The sequence below is a fragment of the Perna viridis genome, chromosome 15, assembly GCF_037379345.1.
Source record: "Perna viridis isolate PV_CMFRI_1.1 ecotype Kerala chromosome 15, ASM3737934v1, whole genome shotgun sequence".
Taxonomy (NCBI): domain Eukaryota; kingdom Metazoa; phylum Mollusca; class Bivalvia; order Mytilida; family Mytilidae; genus Perna; species Perna viridis.
In genome coordinates, this window is record NC_142459.1 from 14,683,089 (window position 1) to 14,710,640 (window position 27,552).

The 27,552-nt window shown below is 32.2% G+C and overlaps 1 protein-coding gene and 1 pseudogene across 1 annotated transcript; one reads left to right on the forward strand and one right to left on the reverse strand.

Annotated features, from left to right (window-relative positions):
* Positions 1-2,488: 2,488 nt before the first annotated feature.
* On the reverse strand, positions 2,489-4,186 carry LOC148597080 (uncharacterized). Its single transcript, XM_088562990.1, has 2 exons — positions 3,976-4,186; positions 2,489-2,716 (listed from the first exon to the last, which is right to left on the reverse strand). The coding sequence occupies exons 1-2, from the start codon at positions 4,184-4,186 to the stop codon at positions 2,499-2,501; spliced, it is 429 nt and encodes a 142-aa protein (XP_088419116.1). The 3' UTR covers positions 2,489-2,498.
* Positions 4,187-23,151: 18,965 nt separating this feature from the next.
* LOC148597081 (uncharacterized) lies at positions 23,152-25,931 on the forward strand (annotated as a pseudogene).
* Positions 25,932-27,552: the final 1,621 nt, after the last annotated feature.

A 27,552-nucleotide genomic window follows, 5' to 3' on the forward strand; every position in this document is an offset into this window, starting at 1 on the left:
TTTATACAGTTTCTACATGAAATTAGCACTTTGCAAGAGTTATCGTACTGGGTTTGCTTTGATTTGGTTGATTTTAGTGGAAGATAAATACATGATTTTCTCACAATTGCTGATCTAAATACAAAATGTTACCTAAAATATAGCATCCGAAGACCGAAAAAAACATTGTTACATGTAAAATTAACGATGATTTAAATGTGCGAATACTTTGTTTTGGCGTCATACTTGGGCAACAACGTCATTTTTAAAATTTGTTTTAGATTCCTCGTCCTATTCACATAAGAAACACACCAGTAAAACTATTATTGAAGTATTTGTTTTTGAGTCGTTTATGTGTTTTATTGTACAATATTGATATTTACTAGTTGCCTGTCGACAACACGAGGGAGGTTTACCTATAATTGATTAGAACATTTCCCTTCTTTAACTTCCTATTATACTTAAAACCGAAAGAGGTGCAACAACCTTGATCAATATGGTGACCAAAACTATATGACACCGCGATTACTTTTCATTCCGCATTGTCAACTTTCCTTTCATCTGTTGCAACATCCCTTCAGCACCTGCGTATAGAGTTTTCAAATCAAAAATCAAGCGTTATTTCTGAGCTTGCTGTAACTACGCGGATATTTTATACCGCGCTAGACTTCTTATAATTAGGCGTTGGAACAAAGTTATGTTGCTACAAGTCATCACTTAAGATGTTTTATGGTCGTCATCATGAAATCATGGATCGTTACAGTGTGTCATTATGCACCATGTGAACTAGTTTGTTCAACGTGTCAGTCTTCTTTTTCTTATTCGTCTGCCCTGAATTCGATTTTTTTGTGAGCAAATATGCGGGTGTTTCTAAAAAAGGAGAGGACGTTTAACAAATCGGCGCACCTGGCCCATGTTCCGAGTTTTCAATGGAGTTCGAGTTGCTCATAAACCTTCGTTACTTTGTATCTATTATTGTTCGTAAATTTATGTTCTTTATTTTGTGTTTCTTTTTTCCATGTCTGAACTTTTTCCCTGGATTACATTTTTTTTCCCGTCAAAATCTTGGTGTCTTTAAAAAACTTAAGTTATTATGACGGCGAAAGAGACTAACCATAATCACTGCAATTGTACATTTTTTCTTTTCCCATACCAAACTTCTTTGTTGTCCAAGAGATAGTGTATATCTATGCTCAGCACATGTGACAACAATAGATCCAGTAAATCTTATAGTATTGGATATTTCATTGTGAGTGTGTTAGTATACAGGAACATTAAATAGAGAAGGCAAACTTTTTTCCATTAACAAATTTCTGGAATTTGATAACTGCTTGGGAATCATCGTCTGTGGTTTTCAAAGGCTAAATCGTGTTAAGTAGTGTAGCCCTACATTTTTACAGGAGTTAAGCCGAATATGAATTGGCACAAGGAAAATATTACGAACACTTCTGTAATAAAGGACAAAAATGAAATCGAGTCATACACCTCTGTCATAATGCAAGAATTGAACATAATTCTGGGTCAGACAAGTAGATGGTTACACTCAAGGATCTTTAGTCCACCAGCAGAGACTTCGCCCCGTGGTACAGGTCATTAAATATATAAATACCAATCATTTATAGAACATGTATATTGCAAAATGTGATATCTTGAAAACTGATTTGTTCAAAGGGTCATAGTTTTTCCTTTCTTCGTTTGTCTACCCCGGACTTGACTTTTATGAGCAATTCGGCGAGTGTTTCTAGAAAAACAGAGGACGCTTACCGTACCGGTGCACCTGGTCCATGCTCTCAGGTTTTAGTGGAGTCCGAGTTGCTCATTTGCTTTTGTTACTTTGTATGTATGATTTTAGTTACTTTATATTCTTTGCTGTGTATGTCTGTTTTCCATGTCTGGTCTTTGTCCCTAGATTACATTCTTTTGATTACCGCTATAGCCTTGGTTCCCTTGATTACTCTTTGAAAAACCATACACCCATCTCAAATTAAGCAAAATAAAGAAAGATAACTCTATTAATTGGTGCCATAGTTTGGTCACAATCTTAAAAAAAAATGTTTAATCTCAGAAGTGCGACAAGACAATCACTGAGTAAGATTGGTTGTATTGTTTGTCACTGCGTTCAAAAGCAAAGTGAATTTGGTAGGTTTTGGACATGCATGAATAATTTTCATGTTTGAATTTTATAAAGATTGCTGCATTAAACTTCAACGAATTGGACAAAGATCATTTAAGAGGGTGTCCATATAAAAAAAAAAACAAGACGATTGGTGGCACATGACAAGTTTTGTTATAAAAAAAAAACTTTTATTTAGTTCATATCTTAAATGTGATTTTTTGGTTAATGTTGAGTGTTTGTTTTTGATTAATTGCAACGGTTAAAGAGATATAAATTACAGAAAGCTTTGCAAATAATGGTGTAAGGTCTGGTTGCTTTTTGGGAACTTTAAATCAAACCCATTAACTGTCGATTAAAAATGATTTATCATTAATTTTAAAAGCATTGGTGAGCTTATACAATGCTAACTTCCATATACTTCAACCTCTCCAAAGTTAAAGATTTGTTTAGAACCATCTGCTTTGAGTACAAACAGCACTTTGCTTCCTGTCAGTGGGTTTTTACACATCAGTTCTAGTACTTGTCTATTATAACCTTGTCTCGGAAAGTTTCTACAAAGTTCCATATTTTCCTCCTTCATTGATGTTCCTACGTAAACATGCAGATTTTTCAAGCGTTCTCCTAAAAAGATATGATATTTTTTTTCATTCTTTTTTACTTCAATTGAAGAAATGCTGTAACTTTGAATGGTAAAAGCATGTAAAACTTACATTACCCTCATGGAATAAAACAAATAATTTTAATGATGTTTGCTGCTTATTTTGAAAATAACAAAGATTCAAAATGGTTGTGAAATCTTTAAAATCTTACATGCCAGAAAACAATATATTAAAAAAATATAGGTCAGTATACCCGTTTTTTAAGATATTAGCATTTGACATTTTTGCAGGAAAATATTTTTTCAATAATTTCCATAGGTTTAGTCTTCGTAGGTTTTATATATTAATAACCCCGACGAAATAACAAGGCTTTTATAAAAAAAAAAGATATTATAAGGTGAACTAAGCTTCTAGCAGAAATCAAAAGAATGTAATCCAGGGACAAAGAGCAGATATGGAAAAATTGATAAACACAACAAAGAACATAAATTAACTAAAATAATACGAACAAAGTAACTAATGAAAAGAAAAGTGGGGTTGCTGGGCAAAAATATCAATGCTCTGAAATAAATAAAATAAGAAGGGTTAGAAAGTCTTTATAGAAATGACAGAACATGAGCATCGATCATCCTTATTCAGAATCTTCAAAATACTATTGTTGAGTGCAATGTTACAACCAATGCTCCATAATCTTTCACTGATAATAAAATATCATAGTGATTACTGTATAAGAAAAAGCTAACGAGTGGCGTTAATTACATACATGTATCATATTTTTTTTTTTTGGAAATATACTGACTGTGTCAAAATACACTTAATTCAATAAACATTTCATTAAGACATATTAGCTAGTGCTACGTAATTATTTCTCTGCAGTTCAAAGTTTTATTATCGAATAAAAACATTTTTTTTAAAATTAGAATATTTTCTTGCAAGCAATATATTACTTGTTATTGATTATAAATATTTACAAGAAATTTTCAGAGTGTAAGTTAAAACATTACTACAAACATATATTATTGCGATTTTGTCATTTGAGAATAATCCATAATGAAAAATTCAAAAATACAGTTTTACTCAATCGATTTCTTCGTTGTAATATCAAATCTAAACTTTTATACAATTTTAAGTAGAACTAAGAAATACTTGGACTGTTTTGTGTAGACAACTATTGAATTTTTATATATTTTTCTAATGAAGCAAAAAAAAAACTATGAAAAATTACAAAGGACATAAAAAAAATGTTCAAACAAATTTTCTGCATTCAAGAAAACTACAAACCACAGCATATGACTCTATTATAAACAACTACTTTGAAGATGGTGTACGTCTTCTGTAGATCAATCCATATATATGGTTGGTATTCCAAATCTGTAGATACTATGCTATTTGTATCCTTTATCCCGTCTACTCCATGAGTTGGATGACAATTCCAATCATTGTAATATGTACTTTGTGTAATTGGTTTACCGGCAGATAACAACATCAACATACCTAATACAGTTGGATCAGAATTAACGTATGCAATCACTTTGAATCATAAATCTTAATCAATGATTGTATCTGTTTATAAAACTTATTCTTTCGTTCAACTTGTCATAGTTTTTTTCCTCTTTCGTCTACCCCTGACTTCTTTTCATATGAGCAACTCTGCGGATGTTTCTAAAATAGCAGAGTACGCTTACCCTACCGGTACACTTGGTCCATACTCCCAGTTCTTATGGAAGTGTGAGGTGCTCATTTACTATTATTACTTTGTGCGTATTATTTTGTTGTATAATGTTCATTGTTATGTTTGTCTGTTTTCCATATCTGGTCTTGTCCCTAGATTATAATTTTGATTTCCAATAGAATTTTGGACCTCTTGATTACTTTTTGTTATATGTACTTCGTAATTGGTTTACCCTATCATCTGGAAAACGGGGATATAACTCCGTCAAAAACCTCATATTTACACACATACAACAAAGAACATAAATAACCAAAAAAATATTTACAGAGCAATACAAGTTAATGAGTGGCTCGGTCTCTACCAAAAACTTTGATTATGAGGTGCAACGGTGGAGTAATATAACAAAACAAAAAAAGGTAAGCAACGTTGAAGGCATCTAGTAATATTTGTTATTAAAAAACTTTCAAAACTTATCGCTTCTATCCTCACAGATGCCAAACACGGTCTGCAGCCCTACAACAACACTTTTTACTTCGGTAGTAACATTAATTCAATGTGGATCATGAAAAAATCGAAAGATCTTTTGGAGACAATCAGTTCAAGACTATTATCTGAATATAACAGCATTAAAACTTATGATTTTTCAACACTGTATACTTCTATTGCCAATACTCAGTTAAAATCCCATCCCAACTTAAAAACATTAAACGTCGTTGTTTTTCAAAATAAAAGATGGTACATCTACATACAAATATATAGTTATTGGTAGAGATTCCTCATACTTTGTAAGAAATAATTCCAATTCATTTTCCAAATACACAGAAGATGTTTTTACAAAATGCTGCAATTTTTAATCGACAACATAATTGTCCAGTGCGGTAGACTCCTAGTTTTCCAACAAACGGTCGGCATTCTAATAGGAACAAATTGTGCTCTTCTACTTGCTGATCTATTCTTTCCTTTCTTAAGAGGCTGACTTTAAAGCTAATCTGATCCATAAGAGGAAACAACGTTTAGCCAGAATCTTTAATCTCATTTTCCGCAATATAGATGACGTATTATCTTTAAATAATCCTAATTTTGGGATTGATACATCGCATCTACCCCAAAGAACTTGAGATAAAGGATACTACAGAAACTGCAAAGTCAGCCTGATATCTTGACCTAAACTAAGAAAAAGTGAAGGTAAAGGAAGACTATTGACCAAATTTTACGACAGACGTGATGACTTTTTATTCAGAATTGTCATTTTGGCAACATCCCTTCAGCACCTGCGTATGGCGATTTCATATCATAACCCATAGGTTATGACTGAACTTGCCGAAACTACGCAGATTTTTGGCATCGTACTAAAATTTTAATAAATAGGCTTCTGGAACAGTATTGTGTTGCTACACGATTGAAGTAATCACAACGGAAGTTTGAAGGTCGTCATCATGAACTCGTGCATCGTTACAGTGTATCCATCTGCGTCATGAAAACTGATTTATTCAATGTGTCATAGTTTTTAGTGCAGTCCGAGTTGCTCATTTGCTTTTGTTGCTTTGTGTTCTTTGTTGTATGTGTCTGTTTTCCATGTCTGCTCTTTTCCCCTGGATTGCATTCTTTTGATTATCGCTATAACTTTGGTTCCTTTTATTACTCATTCATTAGTTTCTCATCAATATGATTTCCCACAAATTTGCTCGTAACGTCAGACAGTTACTGATTTTATCCCCCCAGTTTAAGACTGTTTGTTTAATTTACCTGTTAGTAAAAGTGTTGTATTACTTTGCTGTATTGTATTTCCTGCAAAAAGCACAAAAAACACAAAAAAAACAAAAGGATTTTTGATCACATAAATAATACATTTAATTTCAACTTGCTGCCTTTGATTTGTTATTAACAACATTTGATAAATATACAATTAAAGAAACCTGTTTAGATCAAAGGAGAATAAAGGTATATATGACCGGAGTTTCATTTACCTAAAAATTGACCTTTTCGATGTTTTATTCAACAATGGTCTTAACATAACATTTACACTCGATACAAAATGATGTGGCACAATGTCGTTATTCATACAAAAAGGTTGGTTCTTAAGCTGGAAACCATGAGAAACGTCTCATGCTTCAAAAAATCTTTATTGCAGTTGTGATTTTATTTCATAAATATTATCTAATAAATGATGTATTTTGAATATTTATCTATGTTTGATACAAAAACAAATACAATTTAAAATACATAATAAACAAGGTACTAATTATTATCAATATACAGACAGAACATAGGTTCAGTGCTGTTGATTACGGCTTTATCAACGATTAAGGCAGTAAACACCTCCTGAAACGTGTAACGTTTCCATTCCCACGGACACGAGGCTCACGAAATACGAGCCCTCGAAACAAGCACACAATGCACGAAAACCACACGAAACACGTTGAAAAAGCCCGATAAACGAATGATTGTGTCCGCTGGAAGTATTTTTCTCAGTAAATAATATATTTCGAAATCTAACTTGCAAAACGAAACTAATGATTAGTCATGTTATACAGTGTACGTGTTCGTCGTGTTTTGTTGATTGCAAACATCTTGCGTGTAATTTTATATTAATGTGTATTATGCTTTAAATAAACACATATGATATACACCATTTGTAAATGTCTGTAAATGTTTTGATATAAAATCACGTTAAATTTCGTTATAAATCGTGTATCGCGAACACATTGTCAGTGGTCTGTACGTATGAAAATGTTGAAAGTTTTTGTTTAGAATTTAAGATAATTTAAAAGAAAAAATAGTTGAGAAGGTGTTTTTACCATACAATCATGTTGCTTCGAGTATCAAATGAATATAGAACTATTTTATGTATGAAAATATCCCTATTTGTTGCATATGGGAACACATTGGTATTGGTAAAGTTACTCTTTTCTTAAATAATTTAGCTATTTTAGCTAATGTGATACCACCTTATTTATCTAAAACAGAAAATATTTCATTGTTGATATGAAAAATGTTCATTTTTATTATACATGGCACATTGCAAAAACATTTTGACTTGTCTTGGAATGAGAAAATATTACAATTTCATAAAATTGGGGGAAAATACACCCATTTTTTTTTAGAAAAAAAAAGAGTACTTTTGACTTATGCAATACCTTCTAATTGCTCTGAATATGAAAAGAAAGTAATTTTCATGTGAAAAATGTCCATATTTGGTGTATATAGATCATTGTGAACACATTTTCATTGTTCCAAGAGAATAAAAGTACCACAGTTTCATAACTTAATTGGTAAAAAGCACTCTATTTTGAAATAATTTAGCTATTTTAATTAATGGGATACCATTTTTTTTGTCTAAATATGAAAATATTGCATTTTCGATATGAAAAATGTTCATATTACTGTACATTGCAAAAATATTTTCATTTGTCTCTGAGCATAAAAATATTAAAATTTCATAAAATTAGGGTAATTGTTAGGTAATATAGTGTTTTTGACAGGTGCGATACCATCTAATTGCTCTAAATATGAAAAGGTGGTAATTATCATATGAAAAATGTCCATACATGTATCTGTTGTATATGGATCATTGGGAACACATTTTCCTTGTTCCAGGAGAATAAACATACCAAAATTTCATAAAGTATTGGTAAAAAGTACTATTGTGTATTTTTTTAAATAATTAAACTAATGCGATACCATTTTATTGGTCTAAAAACATTCCATTGTTGATATGAGAAGTGTCCATTTTAATTATATATGGTACATTCCGAAAACATTTTGACTGGACTGGGATTATGAAAAAAATGAAATGTCATAAAGTTCGGGGAAAATATACCCAATTTTAAAATAAAAGTGTATTTTTGCTTATGCGATACCATCTTATTACCTAAATATGAAATGATGGTAATTTTAATGTGAAAATGGCTATATTTGTTGTAGATGGATCATTGGGAACACATTTTCTTTGTTCCAGGACAACAAAAGTACCAAAATTTCATAAAGTATTGGTCAATAGTACTCTATTTTTAGATAATTAAGCTATTTCAACTAGTGCAATTTCATATTATTATTAAAACAAATAACATTACATTGTTGATATGTAACATGTCCATTTTATTATACATGGTATATTGCAAAAACATTTTCACTGGTCTGGGAGTACGAAAATATTAAAATTTCTACTACTAAGGGGTTTTGAACGCCCTTGACTACCCTGTCGGGTCTCGCATAATTTTTATTCTCAAAAGACAAACTATTACCACAAGGGAATAATCATCATGAAATCATAAACAGTTATAGTTCGGGAAATTTTTCCCCGATCATTTCGGAAGGCCATTCATATATTTACAGTATTGTATTATATGTACAAATAATGTTGGAATGTTTAAAACCAATTAATTCCTACAAGTATTGATTCCTGACAAAATGTTGTCAATGTAAAATGTAAAAGGAATATTGATTTTGGCATAGAAAACGAAATTGCAACGATATTCCGAAAAATTGATCTACCATAAGAGCTATTTTTTAACACAATCAGAATCCTTGTACGAAGAACGTTGCACTATATACGAAGAACGAAGTGCGCACACGAAAGGCACATGCACACGAAGCCCACGCTACACGATACATGATCCCACTAAACATGCACACGAAGCACACGAAACATGCTAAAATGTGAATTTTACATTTTTCAGGAGGTGTTACTTTCCCTTGTGTAGTCTTGAGTATACCGTATGCATAAAACATCGTTTGAATAAAAAAAAAACTTACCTATATAATGCTGAAAGTTATTGTTGGATACTCCAGATGACATTAATACGCCTGAAATCTCTCCAGGATAATGCAAACATATACCGTTATCAGAATTGTATGACGCAGACTTGCATAGCGGATTGTTCACACAATACAGAAAACATTCTACTTTGTTCATTGCATCAAAAATCTCAAGTTCATTTCCTGTTCTGTCCACTCCAACAAGTTCTGGATCTCGAATACCCACTGAGAAACGTTCTTCCGAATAAGTTAACGGCAATTGAAATAACAGAAAAACAGTAAGCTTTACTAAAACACTTATGGTTGTCGTCTTTTTGATTTTTCTACCTATTTTTTTCTTTTTGACAATAATATCCATGATAAATAGTTCAGTATTTTGAACTAATAGTGTTTAAAAAAATATACTGTTAACATTGTGAGAACTATCAAAGTTTTATAATACTATGTTCATCATTTTCAACTTACCATAGTTTAATGAACACAGTCGGACGGTTTATATACATTAGGCATATCAATTATTTTATTGACAGACTACTGGATATGCATATAAGGAGGAGATTGAAGAGCAATGCCTATTGCTGTTTTATGAAACAAATCAAATAATTCGTAAAAGATGTCATAAATTATCCGTTTAGTCTTTCTACATCATTTGAGCTATTTTGTAATGTCTTTTCAATTACCAATTCTTTGTTGTAATTCTACCAACTGATAAATATAATTTGTAATATTAAACTCTTGGAATATATGCCGTATGATTGACTAATAATGGCTGTAAAAAGTTCAATTATTTGTTTTGACTTTGTTTTTGGTTTTGGTTTTTTTTTGTTTTGTTTGTAGTTTGTTTGTTTTTTGTTTTTTGTTTTTGTTTTTTGTTTGTTTGTTTTTTCTTTTTTATAAAGGTAGCTCTTTCAGTTTGCTTATATCTTGAGTGTGAATATTTGTAAGAATCGGGGAAATTGAGAACTAAATCTGAAACAATAGACCACAAATCTGACAATTTGATTTCAATACGGGATGGTTCCTCTACTTGACTTGTATATGCCTTCGAAATGTTCATTTTAATGCAATTCAATCGAAATATTCCGGTTAATAATTCAATCATATTCATCACCAATATCCTTTCCTTTAAACATTTTTCATAAGGGAAAGGATATTATACATCAGTGGTCAGTGAGTATCAAAAGTTACATGTATTTATTGAAATTAGGGTATTTCGTTTTGGTGACTAAATCATGAAATTAAGGACAAAATCTTTTTTTTTAATATTCTGAATTAAAAAGAAATATGCGTTTTTGACATTCAGGTTTTATTTCCGGTATAAAATTATACAGAATGCTACAAGCGTTTGTACTTTTTTTAGTAAGAAGACATGTACACACATATAATGTATTCACGTATTATGGGCTGAGAACCCACGCATAAAGCATGACAGGGATACCCAATACCACCATCTGGGCATGGTTCAGATGGATACACCATAACGATCCATGGGTTCATGATGACGACCATAAAACTTCTGTAGTGATGACTTTAATCTTGTAGCAACATACCCCTGTTCCAGAAGCCTATTTGTTAGAGTTCTATGGCGATACAAAAAGTCTGTGTAGTTCCGGCTAGCTCTGGTATAACGTATGACTTGTGATATGAACACTCCATACGCAGGTGCTGAAGGGATGTTGCCACAGATGAAAGAAAAGTTGACAATTCTGAATGAAAAGTCATCATGTTTGTCGTAAAGTTTGGACAATAGTTTTCCTTTACAATCGATTTGCTAAGTGTAGGTCAAGCTATCAGACTGAATTCACAGTTTCTGCAGTATCCTTTATCTTAAGTTCTTTGAGCTAGATGCGATGTATCAATCCCCAAAATTATGATTGTTTACAGATAATACGTCATCAATATAGTGGAAACTTAGATTAAAGATTCTAAGCAGATTGCTAAACCATGGGTTGATCCAAAGAAAGATTTGATGTAGAAACCAAGTATATTATGATAAATTATATGTCACCAAATGTGAAGCAGTATTATCCCATATGCATTCGCTGTATGGGCGTCTATTCACGTTGGAAATTATGTAAAGTTTAGTAAGTTTATTCAATATTCTCTGATATTCATATGACAGTTTTATATTAATCAGATGTTATTCGTCTTTGAAATTATTTACATCTATAAACGTCAGTCTTCTACATTAATAAAGTTCTATGACATTAATGATGTCTCCTACATTAATAAAGTTCCATGACATTAATGATATGAGTATAGTTGCAAATCATCCAAAATTGAAAACAAATCAATGCAGAGTGAATGGAATGGTCCCATCACGGTGCTTTGTAAGTTTTCTCTCTTCAAACAAGATACGTCTAGCATTTGCCTTATAATATTAATTGCCAATAAAAAGAAAATCATAAACTAAGGCGGTTTATTTTATCGATAAATCTTTATGACGAAATATTTGTTATAACGGGAGTCAATAAACCGTATATATCGTGACAATTTTGTTTTCTTTGAAGTGACAATTAACTAGCCTCATGCTATTTTGAATACACTCTCTGTGATGTACAAAAATGTATCTAAACATCTAAATATGGTGTCATATATACATGGCTGACCTATTAACTTATTGAGAAAGGTATTTTTTTATATTGATAACGTGATTAAAGCATGAATGTTTCCTTCACTAATGAGCACTTCATGACAACATGTGTGTGTTTTAAGACATAGATTGATGTCAGAAAGATTTTATTAGAGTTGAAACGTTTCAAGTTTACATAAAAAAATACTAGGCCCAGCAGAGTATTTTATCCCGTTTAATAGCATATATACATTCCATGTTTATTGCATCCGTATTTATATTTTGCAGACAAACGGAAATTGACCTACATGTAATTTATCAGAATGTTGGATTTTATTATTTTTTATTTTACCTCCAAATAAATTGCATATCAAAAACTTTCACTTTCTTTATTATTTAAACAAAGTGACAATGTAACAAACCCCTGGTTGAATTAGTTATATCTCAGGGTAACGTGCTTGCGTTGACTATGGGAGAACATGGGTGCGATCCCTAGCCGACGCACACCAAAAACTTGGAAGTCACTGCTTCCCTGCAAAACAAGCGGTATTTTAGGGTAGGCTGGGATGAAGTGCACGAGAGGGCTGGGGTGCCTTTCTGTAAGATGTTGCTTCTGGGACCAAGCATAATAAATGTACACCTCAGCGTGTTTGGACTAGTATAAAACTGTGTATCCTGAAATGCTTACATATCCGCATTATGACGTTATGAGCCTGTCCATGTAAAAGTCAGGCAGATCCTATAATATGGGTGGCACAAAAAAAAATATCCCAATTTTATATCCCAAATTATAAATATTGTCCCACGTAATTTGTGTTCCATTGTGATGTATATATTTAATGTATGTGGATTTATATAATTTTTTAATCAACAATGGATGGTTCAAAAAATGTTGTTACGTACAAGTAACAAAACAACCAAATTCCGCTCATATTAAAGAACTAGTACCCTTCCTTTCTTCATTAATAATCTATGCTTCGCATGTAACTTATTTCTCTTTAATCATAGAAGTTAATCAAAAACCATCTGTCAACTTTTAGAAAGAATGCATTTGTGATATCATATAAAAATTTGTCATGTGCATGCTATTTGCATTGGCATCCTATTAAAATATTATGAATTAATTAATCAAAATGATCTAGATTGACGTATTTCTTATACGGGTAGATGAGTTTTCCCCTTTTCTTTTTTCTATTTGTACGTAGTATATACTTAGAATAACTAGTTTGGATAGTAGCTTTGCTTATGGTTGCAAATCTGTCGGGCAAGTGTTTGGTTGTACTTAGGGTAGGTATTGGATTGCAGAAACCCATATCTTAGTATCGAGGTGCTCTTACTAACAAAGAGTTCGAAGTTCCGATTAGTATTCAGTATCTCTGTAGTTTGCTTTATTTAAAAAAGTTTAATATTTTACATTTCATATAGTAGTTTAAAAAATGTATGTGACCTGATTGTTTCATTTCAATTGAATTAAGTTTTTTCGCCCAAAAATATGATGGTGCTGTCGTCAGCAAACCAAGCGCAATTCCTGTTTTGCCTTTTATTAGGAGCTATATACATAGAATAGACATCATTTAAATTCGGATGATGGATGGAGGAGAATTTAAACAAAAACAAAAAAAAAAAAAAAAAACAACAACTGCACTACATTAAATGTAGGTTGACTACTGGAATGATGCTCATTGTTTGTGTTCTCAATTGTGTCAAATGCCGTTCAACTAGTATTACTGCGAGAAAACTACTATTACACGAGGAAAGCCGAATGTAAACATTATTATCAGGGAATAAGAAATTAACTGTGTCCCATATGAACAGCCGATAAATGTTTTATCATACTAAACAATAATGAGGTATTCAAAATATGTGAGGTAATTGCACGAACATGTTTGATTATTGTCAACTGATCACACTTTACCGGATTGTACCTTTCTTCTTGGATAAACCCAGATAAACATCTGAACATTTAAAATTGTCTATGATAAAAATTTTGTCTATTGAAAAATAACAAATTTTCCATGTGCATATTATTTATTGCGCGAGGCCAATTCTTATGAATTAATTAAAAAAAAAATATTTTTATGTTTAAACATTAGAAAACTACCTCTGAATTAAACTGGATAGGGGCATGTCAATATTTTTTTATCTATTTAGATATAACAAAATTACTTGTAACAATCAAATTACAGTATTTATCTCAAATTAATGTATTAGTACATCAATTGTACGAAAACGAAAAAACGAGGGAATAAAACCCAGAAAATATTATTATGGCACCTTTTTTATCGAACCTTTTTGGGTGCTGGACCTCGTGCAGTCAGTGTTGCCATAGATGTCAAAATGGTTCAAATCCTGCAGAGGGAACAACCAAAACTTTTATTATTCTTTCAACATTTAAATTTAAGCATGATTATATTCATATTTAAAGTAAGAAAATAACTAAAACCTTACCAAAACATATTAAGGCAAAACCGTCAGACGGACAAAAGACTGGAATGCAAACCAACTAAAATCTTGAGAAACAAATTTATATTCCTTAAATGATAAACTATTAATGGGAAAGAGTAATCAAGGGAACAAAGGTTATAGTGGTAACCAAAAGAATGCAATGCAGGGACAAAGACCGAACATGGAAGAGTTAACAAGGGAACCAAGGTTATAGCGGCAATCAAAAGAATGTATTCCAGGGACAAAGACCAGACACGGAAAACAGACACACACAACAAAGAACACAAAGTAACTAAAATCATACATACAAAGTAACAATGGTAAATGAGCAACTCGAACTCCACTAAAAACTGGGAGCATGGACCAGGTGCACCGGTAGGGTAGGCGTCCTCTGCTTTTCTAGAAACACCCACCGAGTTGATCATAAAAAGTCAAGTCCGGGGTAGACAAACGAGGAAAGGAAAACTATGACCCGTTGAATAAATCAGTTTTCATGGTGCTGATGGATACACCATAACGATCCACGAGTTCATGATGACGACCATAAAACTTCTGTAGTGATGACTTCAATCTAGTAGCAATATAACCTTGTTCCAGAAACCCATTTGTAAGAGTTCTAGCGCGATACAAAAAGTCTGCGTAGTTTCGGCAAGCTCTGGCATAATGTATGAGTATGATATTAACACTCCATACGCAGGAGCCGAAGGGATGTTGCCACAGATGAAAGGAAAGTTGACAATTCTGAATGAAAAGTCATCACGTTTGGTCAATAGTTTTCCTTTACCATCGATTTCTAAGTGTAGGTCAAGATTTTAGGCTGACTTCACAGTTTCTGTAGTATCCTTTATCTCAAGTTCTTTTGGGTGGATGTGATGTATCAAATTCCCGAAATTAGGATTGTTTAAAGATAATACGTCATCTTTATAGCGAAACTGAGATTAAAGGATCTAGCCAAACGATATTCTTTCTTTCTGATCAGATCAACTATAAAGTCAGCCTCATAAGAGTGAAGGAATAGGTCAGTAAGTGAAGGAGCACAATTTGTTCCCATTGGAATACCAACCGTTTGTTAAAAAAACACGTCCACCACACTGGACAAATATGTTGTCGATTAAAAAACGATTGGAATTATTTCTTACAAAGTATGAGGGATCTCTACCAAGAACTATATATTCATATCTAGGTGTACCATCTTTTTTGGAAAATCAACGATGTATAATGTTTTTAAGTCGGGATTTTAACTGAGTATGGGAAATAGAAGTATACAGTGTTGAAAAATCATAGGTTTTATTGCTATTATATTCAGATAACAGTCTTGAACTGATTGTTTCCAAAAGATCTTTCGAATTTTTCAGGATCCAGATTGAATTAATACCACTACGGGAGTAACAAGTGTTGTGGTAGGACTGCAGACCCTATGACAGTTGTGAGTATAGAAGTTAAAAGTTTTGAAAGAGGTTTGGTGGTACATTTTGCAGATCCAGCTATGAAACGTTATTTGTATGGATTCTTGTGAAGTTTAGGAATCCAGTACATAGACGGTAATTCACAAACATCGTCCTTGGTAGAGAGACCAAAAGAGGATAGCACAGATTTATGGTTTTCCGCAATCTCTTCTTTGGAGAGAGTAGTAGCAGTATAGGTCTTATCACTGCTATAATTTTCTACGTCTACCTCTGATAATAAACATTGGATATAAAACGTTTTGCAGACAAAAACAATGTTGTTTTGGGCTTTGTCTGCTGGTACGACAACATATTTGTCATGTATAGTAGACAATGTTTTTGCTTCATCGGGGTCTTTGAAAACTGATGTAGCCTTGGCACTCATTGACCTACTTAAAACTTTTATTCGTTTCAAAATTAAAGTCCTCACGGCCTTTAACCACTCTGACAGAGAATGAATGTCTTCTTGTTCTCGTTTTATCCATTTTCTTGCATAGTCCTCGACGGCATCCATAAGAATTTTAAAGTTATATTTCCAATAAATGGAGCCTGGTTCACAGTACTTGGGACCTTTAGAGAGGATATTACGCAGAGATTCGTTTTCGATAATGGTTAAATCTCCCGTAAAAACAGACGTACACAACAAAGAACATAAAGTAACTAAAATCATACATAAAAAGTAACGAAAGCAAATGAGCAACTCGGACTCCACTAGAAACTTGGACCAGGTGCACCGGTAGGGTAGCGTTTTCTGCTTTTCTAGAAACACCCACCGAGTTGCTCATAAAAATGCAAGTCCGGGTAAGAGGCAAGTAAAACTATGACATGTTGAACAGTTTTGGGAATTACCATAAGATGAAAGACATTATTTGACTGCCAAATGGACATTATTTAAAACAGGTTTCTTTTAATCGAAATCCATTCTATTCAAATATTTTTGGAAAGAGTGGGAAAGAAAGAATGCAAATTTTTCATATATTTTGGTAGATAATTCTACCTGAACATTTTTCGTGGAACTGACATGATCGGTCATTGCTGCATGGGTTTAGTAGATTATTTCTTGTCATAACGTGATCCTGAAATTCCATGCCTGAAATCATTCAGGTTCAATTCTATGCAATTAAATAATGATTTAAAAACACTATATTTAGTTGCCTGGGTATTGAGGCTAGATGATTTCAATACATTTAAACACATATACTGTTTAAATGCAGATTTTTATGTTGAATATATATAATATTCCATATATACACGTAGATGCATTTTATATTGTATGATGCCTGAAAAAGGGTGTTTTGTAGATGCTTTATTGTCATAACAAGATCCAGAAATTTAATATCAAAATTATTAAATGCGGTTTCAGCTAAGCATAGCTTGAAAGCACCACGAACTGGCGTTAAAACATTTCCATATATATATAAGTTATTATTTTACTGTTTAAATGAGGAAAAGAGAATCATGCTGAATGTATATTACTTCCAATGTATACCCAGATGTATTTGCTATTGTTTGCTGCTTGAACCTAAAACATTTGTCCTTTGAATAGTCCTAGGCTGTGTTTCTTCTTACAGTACTAGGACTGAGAATACTCCCAGTGCTTCCCAACTCATCATCTTCATTTATGTTTCTAAGGTTTCATTAAACGAGTATTTAACTTAAAATAAATTTATAATTATATATCCAGTAATGTAACATTGAGACATATCGAATAATAACATAAAGCGTTGAGTTGATGTGTCTTTTTTATATATAAAAAAAATAAAAATCCCATTTTATCAAATTTTAGAAATTACTTCTGAATGTGACATAGAAATCAAGAAAACAAAGATTCATAAGACATTAAAAAACTCAATTTTGATAGTAGTAAAACGGAAGGCATAAGCCATATGTACTGAAGCATAAATACATATATTTTCCTTTCGTGAAAAAAATCTTACCTCAAGTAACTCCTTTTAAACAATGTAATGGTTAAATGGTACTTATTGCAAGATAATAATTGTGGTATGTGTGCAAAGGGAGATTATCCATTTCAACATGATTGCATGTTTCATTGAAAGTTTCCCGTTATCTGCTTCCATTTTCATTCTATACCAATTTATATAAACACAAAAATATGTTTAAGTCATTACATGCTAATTAAATTACCTGGATGTTCATTATTCACCATTACAGCTAAACATCGCTTACTGCATCCATAGCTACAGCAGGCATAACCTTCAAAAGAAAAAAAAAACTTTAAAACAGTTCACAGATTTACTATATAAATAAATTTCATTCAAATTATTATTTACACAAAATTAAGAAAGACATCCCTACATTTTGTATTCCCAATTATGTATTTTCTAATTATCACGTGCTGTATTTAGTGCTATGGTCACAACATAAATGATTCTACATTTTGTGTCTGTGGCTGTCTTACGAGTAAAAAAAGCTATTTTATCTTTTCAAGACACTTTGTTTATGTGTAAAAAACGAAAATACAGAGGTTATTATCATAATTGCATGACACGTTTAAGCACAAGGAGAGTCAAGGTCAAACAACAACAACAAAATAAAAAAAAACAGAAAGGTGAGTTGCAATAAATTCACATAATTCGACAGTAAATTCATTTACTAGAAAAGAATAAACTTCCTGCTTTTTAGAAAACATACGGCTCCTCCCAGATGAAGGTAATGTCCTGTTAGGAGGATACACCTACTCGATATCTTAAGTTCCTTGTTTGAACAGCTTTGCTGACTGAATGCATATAAACACTTTTCTTTTGTCATATTTGTATGCTATTACTGGTTAGTATTTCTTAAGTAAATTTGTGTCATCAACTACAATCCGAAAGCGGTCACAATTCATAGAAAAAGGCAAAGAATGCTGAAGTGAAATACATATATAACATCAAGGCATGACATTATTAAAGTGAATTCACCCAGATTTGTCTGAAGCTTCTGGATAGATTGAACAATATTATCGACGTACGAAATTAAATATATTGATTAGAGTTCTATTTTTTTTATTCTATATAATATTGTGTCCAGTTTTTTTTTTATACTTTACATACGACACTTACATGATGGTGATAAAGTTTACTACTTATATGCTTGTTTTTGTTAACTATGCAACCGTTTTAGTAATTTATCTCGTACAAAACCGGATGTATAATCAAGAAGTGTATTACTTTCTTGGAAAGGGTTCAATACTGGTATTGTACAAAACATGTAAATTGTTTTAGTATGACAAGGTGTGGTTATACAACACAAGTAAAGAGGTTCATAAAAACAGTTTTTTTTACAAATTAAATGATTTATTATCCTAAAAGTGTAACCAATTCTTAATATTTACACCACTCCGATAAATACTGAAAAAATATTCACAAAATGATTAATTTTGAAAATTTGATTGATAATTCGTATAACGAATGATAGACCCTGCAAGAACTAAGGTATAAAGTGGTCGGAAATTAAGGTTACAGTAGGTGTATGGGACAAACGTCATATTTTATGGGTTATTGGGGAATGGGGAATGAATGGTGGGGCAATGGGATTGATTGACTGACTGTTGAGGTTTAACGTCGGAGCAGCAATATTCCAGCTATATTCAGACAAAGAACTTGAAATGGATAATAAAATGAACATGAAATGAAAAATGGGATGGGACACAAGAACGATAGGGTCGACAAATTTTGATTGCCACAAGTCAAAAGGGAGGGGATGGGCAGGGTCGGGCAATCTAGCCTCCTATGGCGGAGCGCAAAGGTTTCTAATCGAATACCACAGCAGGTTTCTTTAACGTGCGAGGAACGTGGCAATTTTCCCAACACGGTGCACCACTATGGTTTGCGGTCAGGTTTTCCATATTATAGCCTGACAACCCCAGCATGTAACACGCCAAGGGTACCCCATTCCACCACCTAGGGCACACATCCCAGTTCCTCTTAAATAGCTGTTCCGCTGATTTCTAGATGTGTTGAATGTATTTGAGGCAAAAAAGACCAAATTGAGAAATATGACGTGCCATCTGTCGTCTGATTCTTACACAGAATGGTACTTAAGATAAAAAGGTAAAATACAATAAATCATGACACATACAGAAAACATTTAAGAGTACATATTAGCATACAAAAGCACTATCAAGAATACAAGCTGTTAATGCAGGTAAATCCTATAATAATCATAAACACAAATAATTACAAAGATTTTAAAATCAATATTGATTGTACAAAACTCCTTTTGCATCCTACTTTTATTTTTAAATTTATTTTTTTAAGGATACATAAAATTTATAAAATTTAAGTGAAAACTAAACAAAAGTATTATGTTCAGAAGAAGAATGTTTAATCATTGTAAAAAAGAAGCCCATGCACAATACGAATCCATTGATATTAGCATAATTTATTGTAACTACACAACAATAAATTAAATAAACCATGTTTACCTTGAAATAATATATAAAGTATTGCTCCGATATCATACTATCGAACATCCTTCCAGCTATATTTTGCAGGTTGTTTTATTCTTGACATCAATATGATAAAATTTGGAATACCATCTGTTCTATATACTGAGTTGATCTTTATAATTCTAGTCTTTCGCATCAAAATACTCTTGGCCTTATATGACCCTGGTCGCTGAGAAGGCACGAAAACCCCATCAACTAACCCTCGTTTCAAAGACTGATGAGAATAAAGTATTCCAGAAAACGACAAATACAAGTACTTCCAACAAGTTCAATACTGGCACATTCAAATTTAATCCCACCATTTTATATATTTGAAAAGCATGTAGCATGCCATTCCACCACCTGGAACACAAACCCAGTTGCTCGGTGGGCAGGGCGCCCAAGCACCCGACTAGGGTTCTGTGCACTCTTTAGTCGTCTTTCCGACAAGCTTACAGCTGTTGTGGATATATCCTTTTGACACCCGGACCCGCCCGCACGGGCCTATTGGACTCAAGATTATTTATCATTACAGAGCTATTAGTGTGATTACTTGCTTGTTTTTATATATGTACTTGCATCTATAGCGAGTGTTATAATACTATGTTTTATATCTGTATTCCGTTAAGACCTAGAGAGTGTTGATTACAATTTTCATATTCGTATTAACTTAAACACACTTTCGTATTGTAAATTGGCTCTTAGAAATGACAACACCAAAGCATAATATATTGTGAGTAAAATATAAATTGAATTGTGACTAATAAGGATTGATTATGATAAATTCAGCAATACAAATTATAATAATTATGTAGATATAAAAGTGTTGTACAGTATTTAAAAGAGTGACTTCACATCTGCAGCATTAGCTTCAAATACGTGGGAAGTTCAAGATTTGGAAGTAAATTGTACTCAAGAAGTACTTAAAACCGAAGCATGATTGAGATATACAGGAAGCTAAGTAGTCTGTCAAAAGGAGGAACATTATTGTAGATCCCTTTTAAATAAAAGGAACGAAGCCTCAGTGTTGTCATTTTCAAACCAGAAGCAGACTTAAATCAATTACACCATTATCATCTATTGAAGAATCATGCTGTGATTACATTTATACTAGTAGAAACAATTGTTATTGCTTTGACATTTGTTTTTAAAAAAAATATGTGCATATATTGATTGAAATGTTTGGTTTTTTTTATTTCTAATTATATTATCTGTGAGATATGGACATATTCGAATAAAAAATAATGTTCCTTCACTAGAATAGCTCTTCATATTTAACCACGTAGACTTTTATTACAGACATGAAATTTCTTTTCAAAGGGTCATCATTAGAACCAAGATTCTAACGGCAATAAAAAAATGTGTTTCAAGGATTTATATTAGACTGCGAAAATAGTCACACTTAATATAATATGAATATGAAATGACAAAAATAACATGCACAAAAAAAAAGAGAATCCGGACTCCAATAACAACTGTGAGCATTGACCAGATGCGTCCTCTGCTTTACTTTTCTAGAAACACACGACGAGTTGCTTATAAATGTCACGTCTTGAGTAGTCGTTACGGAAATGTAAAATATGACACGGTGAACAATTCGGTTCTGTCCTTGTGCAGAAGGATACATAATAACGATCCACGAGTTCGTGATGACAATCATAAAACCTTAGTAGTGATGACTTCTGTCTTGTAGAAACATAACCCTGTTCCAGAAGCCTTATTGTAAGACTTCACAGCAAGCCTGATAGAATGGGTGTGTTATGATATGACAAGTCCATGCGCAGAAGCTGAAGGGAGTTTCCACAGATGAAAGGACAATTTACAAAAGGAATGATAATTCATCACGTTTCGCCTGAAGTTTGTTCATGAGTTTTCCTATTCCATCGATCTCTAAGTGTAGGCCAAGGTAGGAGGCTACCATCATGGTGTCATAGCTATTTAAAATGTAAAGAGGCAATATGTATTCATTTCATACCACTTTTGCTGTAACCACTTCCGGGCTGTATCGGGATCCTCAATTAAGAGTAAACCTGCTAAATATTGAAATAAAGCCGGCAAATTAACCGATGAAATAGTTTGTTACATTACTGATATTAAAACATATTCTATACAATACCTGAACAGTTTTAATAAACTGAAGACTGGTGACAGCTTTTTTTTTTTTTTTGTTTTGTGGGAACGTCGCTTTTGTCGTCAAATACACCAGCTAAGACTTTCCTTTTTATACATTAGAAGTATGATGCAACGATGAAACAACACAAAAAATTTGTCTTTGATTACGATTCTGCAGATGATTTCTTCCTCTTTTCACCTTATACTAAACAGCGTCAATGCAATGCATTGTATTGAATTTCTTATAAATGAAATTTGACGCCAGTTGTTTCAAATGGTCTGTCAAGTAAAAAAAAGTGAATAATTAAAACAAAAAGTGGCAATAATTATCTTACTGTTTAATAAACCAGGGGATCATATTTAGTTCAGGAAGATGTACGGTGGGTTTGGGGGTAAAAATGTATATATGTTGTGTGTTTAAATCAAAAGAATTCAAACAAAAAGCTGTTGTTTGTATCAAATTCATTTGAATTTAAGTTTAGTTCCAGCAATGTATTGGATAAATATAACGGAAACTAGACTATCGAATGAAATTTTTGCAGGACCACAGTAATGATCTGTTTTGAATCTTATAGTGGAGTACGAGTTGCTCAATTGCTTTTGTTCCTTTGTATGTATGATTTGGTTACTTTATGTTTATTGTTGTGTTTGTTTGTTTTCCATGTCTGGTCTTTGTCCCTGTATTACATTCTTTTAGTTACTGCTATAACCTTGGTTCCCTTGATTACTCTTTGTATGTATGATTTTAGTTACTTTATGTTCTTTGTTGTGTATGTCTGTTTTCCATGTCCGGTCTTTGTCCCTGGATAACATTCTTTTGATTACCACTATAACCTTGGTTCCCTTGATTACCACTATAACCTTGGTTCCCTTGATTACCACTATAACCTTGGTTCCCTGATTATTCTTATACATGTGAAAACAAGTGTTTATATAAGAAATGATATGCATTACCTTTGTTTTTGTCTATGGGTTTATTCCTTCTCTATCACAAGATTTGAGTAATATCTGTAATCGAACTGGCATGATATGTACACATCCGGATTTATCAAAACCTGGAAATATTTCGAATGGAAAGTGTTATCAAGACTATATATTCGTACGCCTCCGTAGTATAAGCTTTCTACATGTCTAAAGGAGTGTAAAGGAACCTCAAATTGCACATATTCGAACTATAGAAGTTCTTGGGCATTGTGTGATCTGATTGGACCAACGGATATACAGCATTTCTTGTTGATGAAGGTGGTTGTTTTTCTTCAGTGATATCCAGTTGGTCAAAGGTACACGTTTTAAAACACATTCATCGCAAGTTACATGCGCATTGAAACGCATTTCTATTGTACAGTGTAGGTTACCTGTGTGCACAATACGGTCATACTAATTGTGCAATAATTGTTTAAATTATAGTAAACATTTCCAATTTGTAATAGATTTTCTTCACATAGAGTCTTTATTGTACGAAATCATTACAACTTTAGATTTAACATTGAGTGAAATTTGAATATCGCAAAAAATCAACTGGAATTATTTAATATCTACATCTGAACCAAAATGCAGTCGACATTTTGCAATATGTAATTTTCAGTACTTAATAAAACATTTTACTCTATGATTCCTTTGGCATATTTTGCCCGCTTGACATCTGTCTTGGCGGAGTTTCAAACAATTCTCCGTTCATGACGTTCAATATTAATTGTGTCAAATTAACAACCTTAGAAACTTCACAACGTCGTTTTAGACCAATCCGGTATAACAGAAAACGACACACAATTACACAACAAACAGTATTAAATCATCCACTATGTAATATCGCAATGACTAGCCATCCAAGAAGTAAATAAAACGAAGAAATCATATAGTATCCCTGTAATCATTATTATATGCAACCGTCAATTGCTACACCAGTCAATGCAAACTGGTATTATACGCGGAATGACTATATAAGGTTAAAATAAAGAGTACATAAGTAAATAAAACGTTTAAAAGTTAACATTATAATTCATTTGCAGTCATTAGGCAGAAGATGCGCTGACCATTCTTGTGAGGAAGGACAAAAGTATATTGTAGTAAACTAACATCCAAGCTGCCTGTAGGTACTGCATACATATACAAAGTCTGTCAGTATATGTGTGTGTATGTCATTTTATTTATAATTAATTACTACATTATTTGAAGTAAATAATATTTCCTTTGGTAGAGTGTACCATCTTTTTCATTGAGGTTGTTCTCTTAACATTACTTATTGTTTTTTTTCTGCGAAAACGTATTTTTTGTGAAATAAAGCTCGTATATTGTCCTTTCATATGAAACCATTAGTGAATTTGGAAGACATCTCAGGCGTTCAGCTTTTCAAGTAGTCAAATGATTTTTAACCGTATGCTTAAGGAATATTATAACCCAATCAATCATACTTTACATTTATAGTAAAAAGTATATATATATAGAAGAAACACTGTTTATTTGTAACTATTACAATAAATTTGGAAATTGGCGCATTAGATTTAGTTTGTAAACTTCGTAGTCAAGAAAGAACCACAAATATAGCCCCCTTCCCAACCCGCTAGGGTAAATATATACTTGCTCATTTAATCATTGGACCGAAAATAAACACCAACGCAAAATAGAAAAAAAACACAAATTGCTAAAATATGAACACGTCCATGTAAACAAAATTAGACATCATAAACAGTAATCAATTTGTTATCGTTTTTATCTTTTTTTTTCTTTGTGTGTGTGTATGTTTTTTGATTTTTGTCTTTTGGCTAGTCAGAAAGCTTCATGAACAAGAGTATGTTGACAGCTGAAATGGCAAATGTTGAAAAGATCAAAATTATTTCTTTAATCTAGAATGTACATTTATTAAAAAAAAACTTCAGCATGGTCGTCTTGCTTAAGGAGGTATACCTAGGGTAATGGACATTACTATTGAAATCAGTGATATGTTTGTATCATGTACAATTTTACCAAAGCCTTTTAAACTTTCCTTTGAATCAACATGAAATCAGTTCATGTTACCTTGATGTTTACACATGATTGATGTAAAAAGGTGAATACAAAGTTTCCAATGATTTTAAAAAATTTATCAAAAACTTGTCCATTTTCGAATATTCCCCCCCCCCTGTTGAAGTTTTTCAAGTACTTTAAGTACTCCATTTCATAGTCATATTTTAAAAATAAAATTATATTTCAACAGATTCATCATTATGAAACAAAAAAATGTTTATCATTTGCTTCTTGTTCATTTTAATTTTCGACAATAAACAACTAATTTGCAAGGTAACATTTCATAAATTACCCAGATAATTTCGTTTGACAACTAAGATCGGGACCGTCGTAGATTTTGGCACAACCCGTTTACCGGAAATTAAAATGGCAGCTCGTAAACACTGCTTTACAAATCAATAAAATTGTTCAAAATTCACTTGACATATTCAAGTTAAACTTCTTAATATGTAGGAAACATATTTTAAATGTATGATGTTAAGGGATGTTTAACTAAACAAACTGTTGGCTGATTAACTTTCCTTGGAACTCGCCAATCAAATGACGGTCGCCAAATTGACGAGTGTAAGCTAATTAGAACTCGCCAAATTAAACATCTACTCGTATTTGGCAAGCTGGCGAGCGGTGGTTTCCCACACTGCACCGGAAGTACAAAATGCCGTTCTTACGGAGCAGTTTGGCTTTCATAAGACTCTTGGTCATGCTATCAAATATGGCTGTCTTGGCCGGAAGATTGAGGGTCGTCCGTTCGTCCTCTGTGACAATTGGACTAATTTATTTATCTGTGGTATGCTTGAATAAAAAATAACTTTTGACTTATTTACAAATCTATTTTAATTTTTATATATATTTTCTTTTCTTTACTATCAATTTAAATATCATTACTACTAATTACACTACTTGAATATACAATTGTCATTATACTGAGTATGGGGCAATGGGAAACAGGTAAATGAGGAAGTTGGTATGAAGAACAGTGAATGGTGAATCATACATTGATAAACAAGATGATTACTTGATCCAAAAATGTAAAATATAATTTCAGTATATTACAAATGATTTATTCTGATAAAACTAGACTTTTAGAAGTGTATGATCAAGACAGATTTTCGAATTATTCAGGTTTTTTTAGACATGATTCACGATGCATATTCTGTCAGGTACTTCAGTCTTAGTATCCTTTAAAAAGCCTGTTCAAAAGTACTTCTTATGATGCTGATGTTTGTGATCCTTCATTTGGAGTTGATGGTTTAAAAAAAATATTTATATAACAGCAACACATTGGGAAAATGAGCCGTATGTATGGATAGATCTACAAAACTCGTATAGAATTGTCAGAGTGGTGATTTTTTTGTTGTGGTAAATATACAGTTTTATTTGATTCAATATAATATAAATTTATTGAAGCCAAAAATCCACTTGGGAGCAGGTAAAAGAAATGTATATTAAAATTGTAAGCGATAAAATAACTAGAAAGGCAAAAGAAAAAGAAAACAACAAGTTCAAAGTATTTGAACAAAATAGAAACAGAAACAAAGAATAAAAAATATGAATATTTTTGCACCAAACTTTAGGACAAAATATCTTTTTAGCCACCTTGAAATATTTTGAGTCCAAAATGTTATTGGCAACGAGCAAGCCCTTTCAATAGAACATTCATTAGCACGATAATTTTATTCCCCCACCCTGTGAATTCAAGTTGAAGAAGAAAATGACCATCAGAGCCATGGTACCTTACCGATGATGAAGTTATATTAATTTATGATAGTTTAATTCTAAAATAAATGGGCGGATTTTTTTTTTTTTTTTTTTTTTTTGGGGGGGGGGGCATATTTCTTCGTTAATATATCATCTCTTAAATGAAGAAGCAACTTCAAATTTCTTTTTAACGGGTAATTGATAGCACATATTGAAGATTTTGAAATTACTGATTTCAAATATTTCTGAATAAGTCCCATATGTAAGTAGAATCGTATGAAGTGATCCAGGGCTTGTGTTTCATCACTAAACTTTATCAATCCAGATTAACAAAACGTAACAAATGTATTCACCTTTTAGTTATTTTGCCACATACTACCTTCTTTAACTGTGCACACAGAATAATTCTTTTGAGCGCACAATGATTATTATTTTGTCCGCACAATGTACTTTTTTTGCACGGAACATCTATTTTGTGCGCACAATGATTATTTATCCTATCGATAAACATTGTTCATGCTTACAACTTTTAATCATTGTCCTTTGTTGTGTGAGTCTATGTTCTTTATCTAGTCGTTATTCCATGCACTCTATTCTTTTTGTTAATCTTAGCATCTTGGTCGGCTTTATTTGATGTTTAATTCTACATGCAAATTCGACAAGACAAGTGTATTTTTCCTTCAGTATTTCTATTCAGTCTTTCCTAAAGTATAGGAAAAGTTGT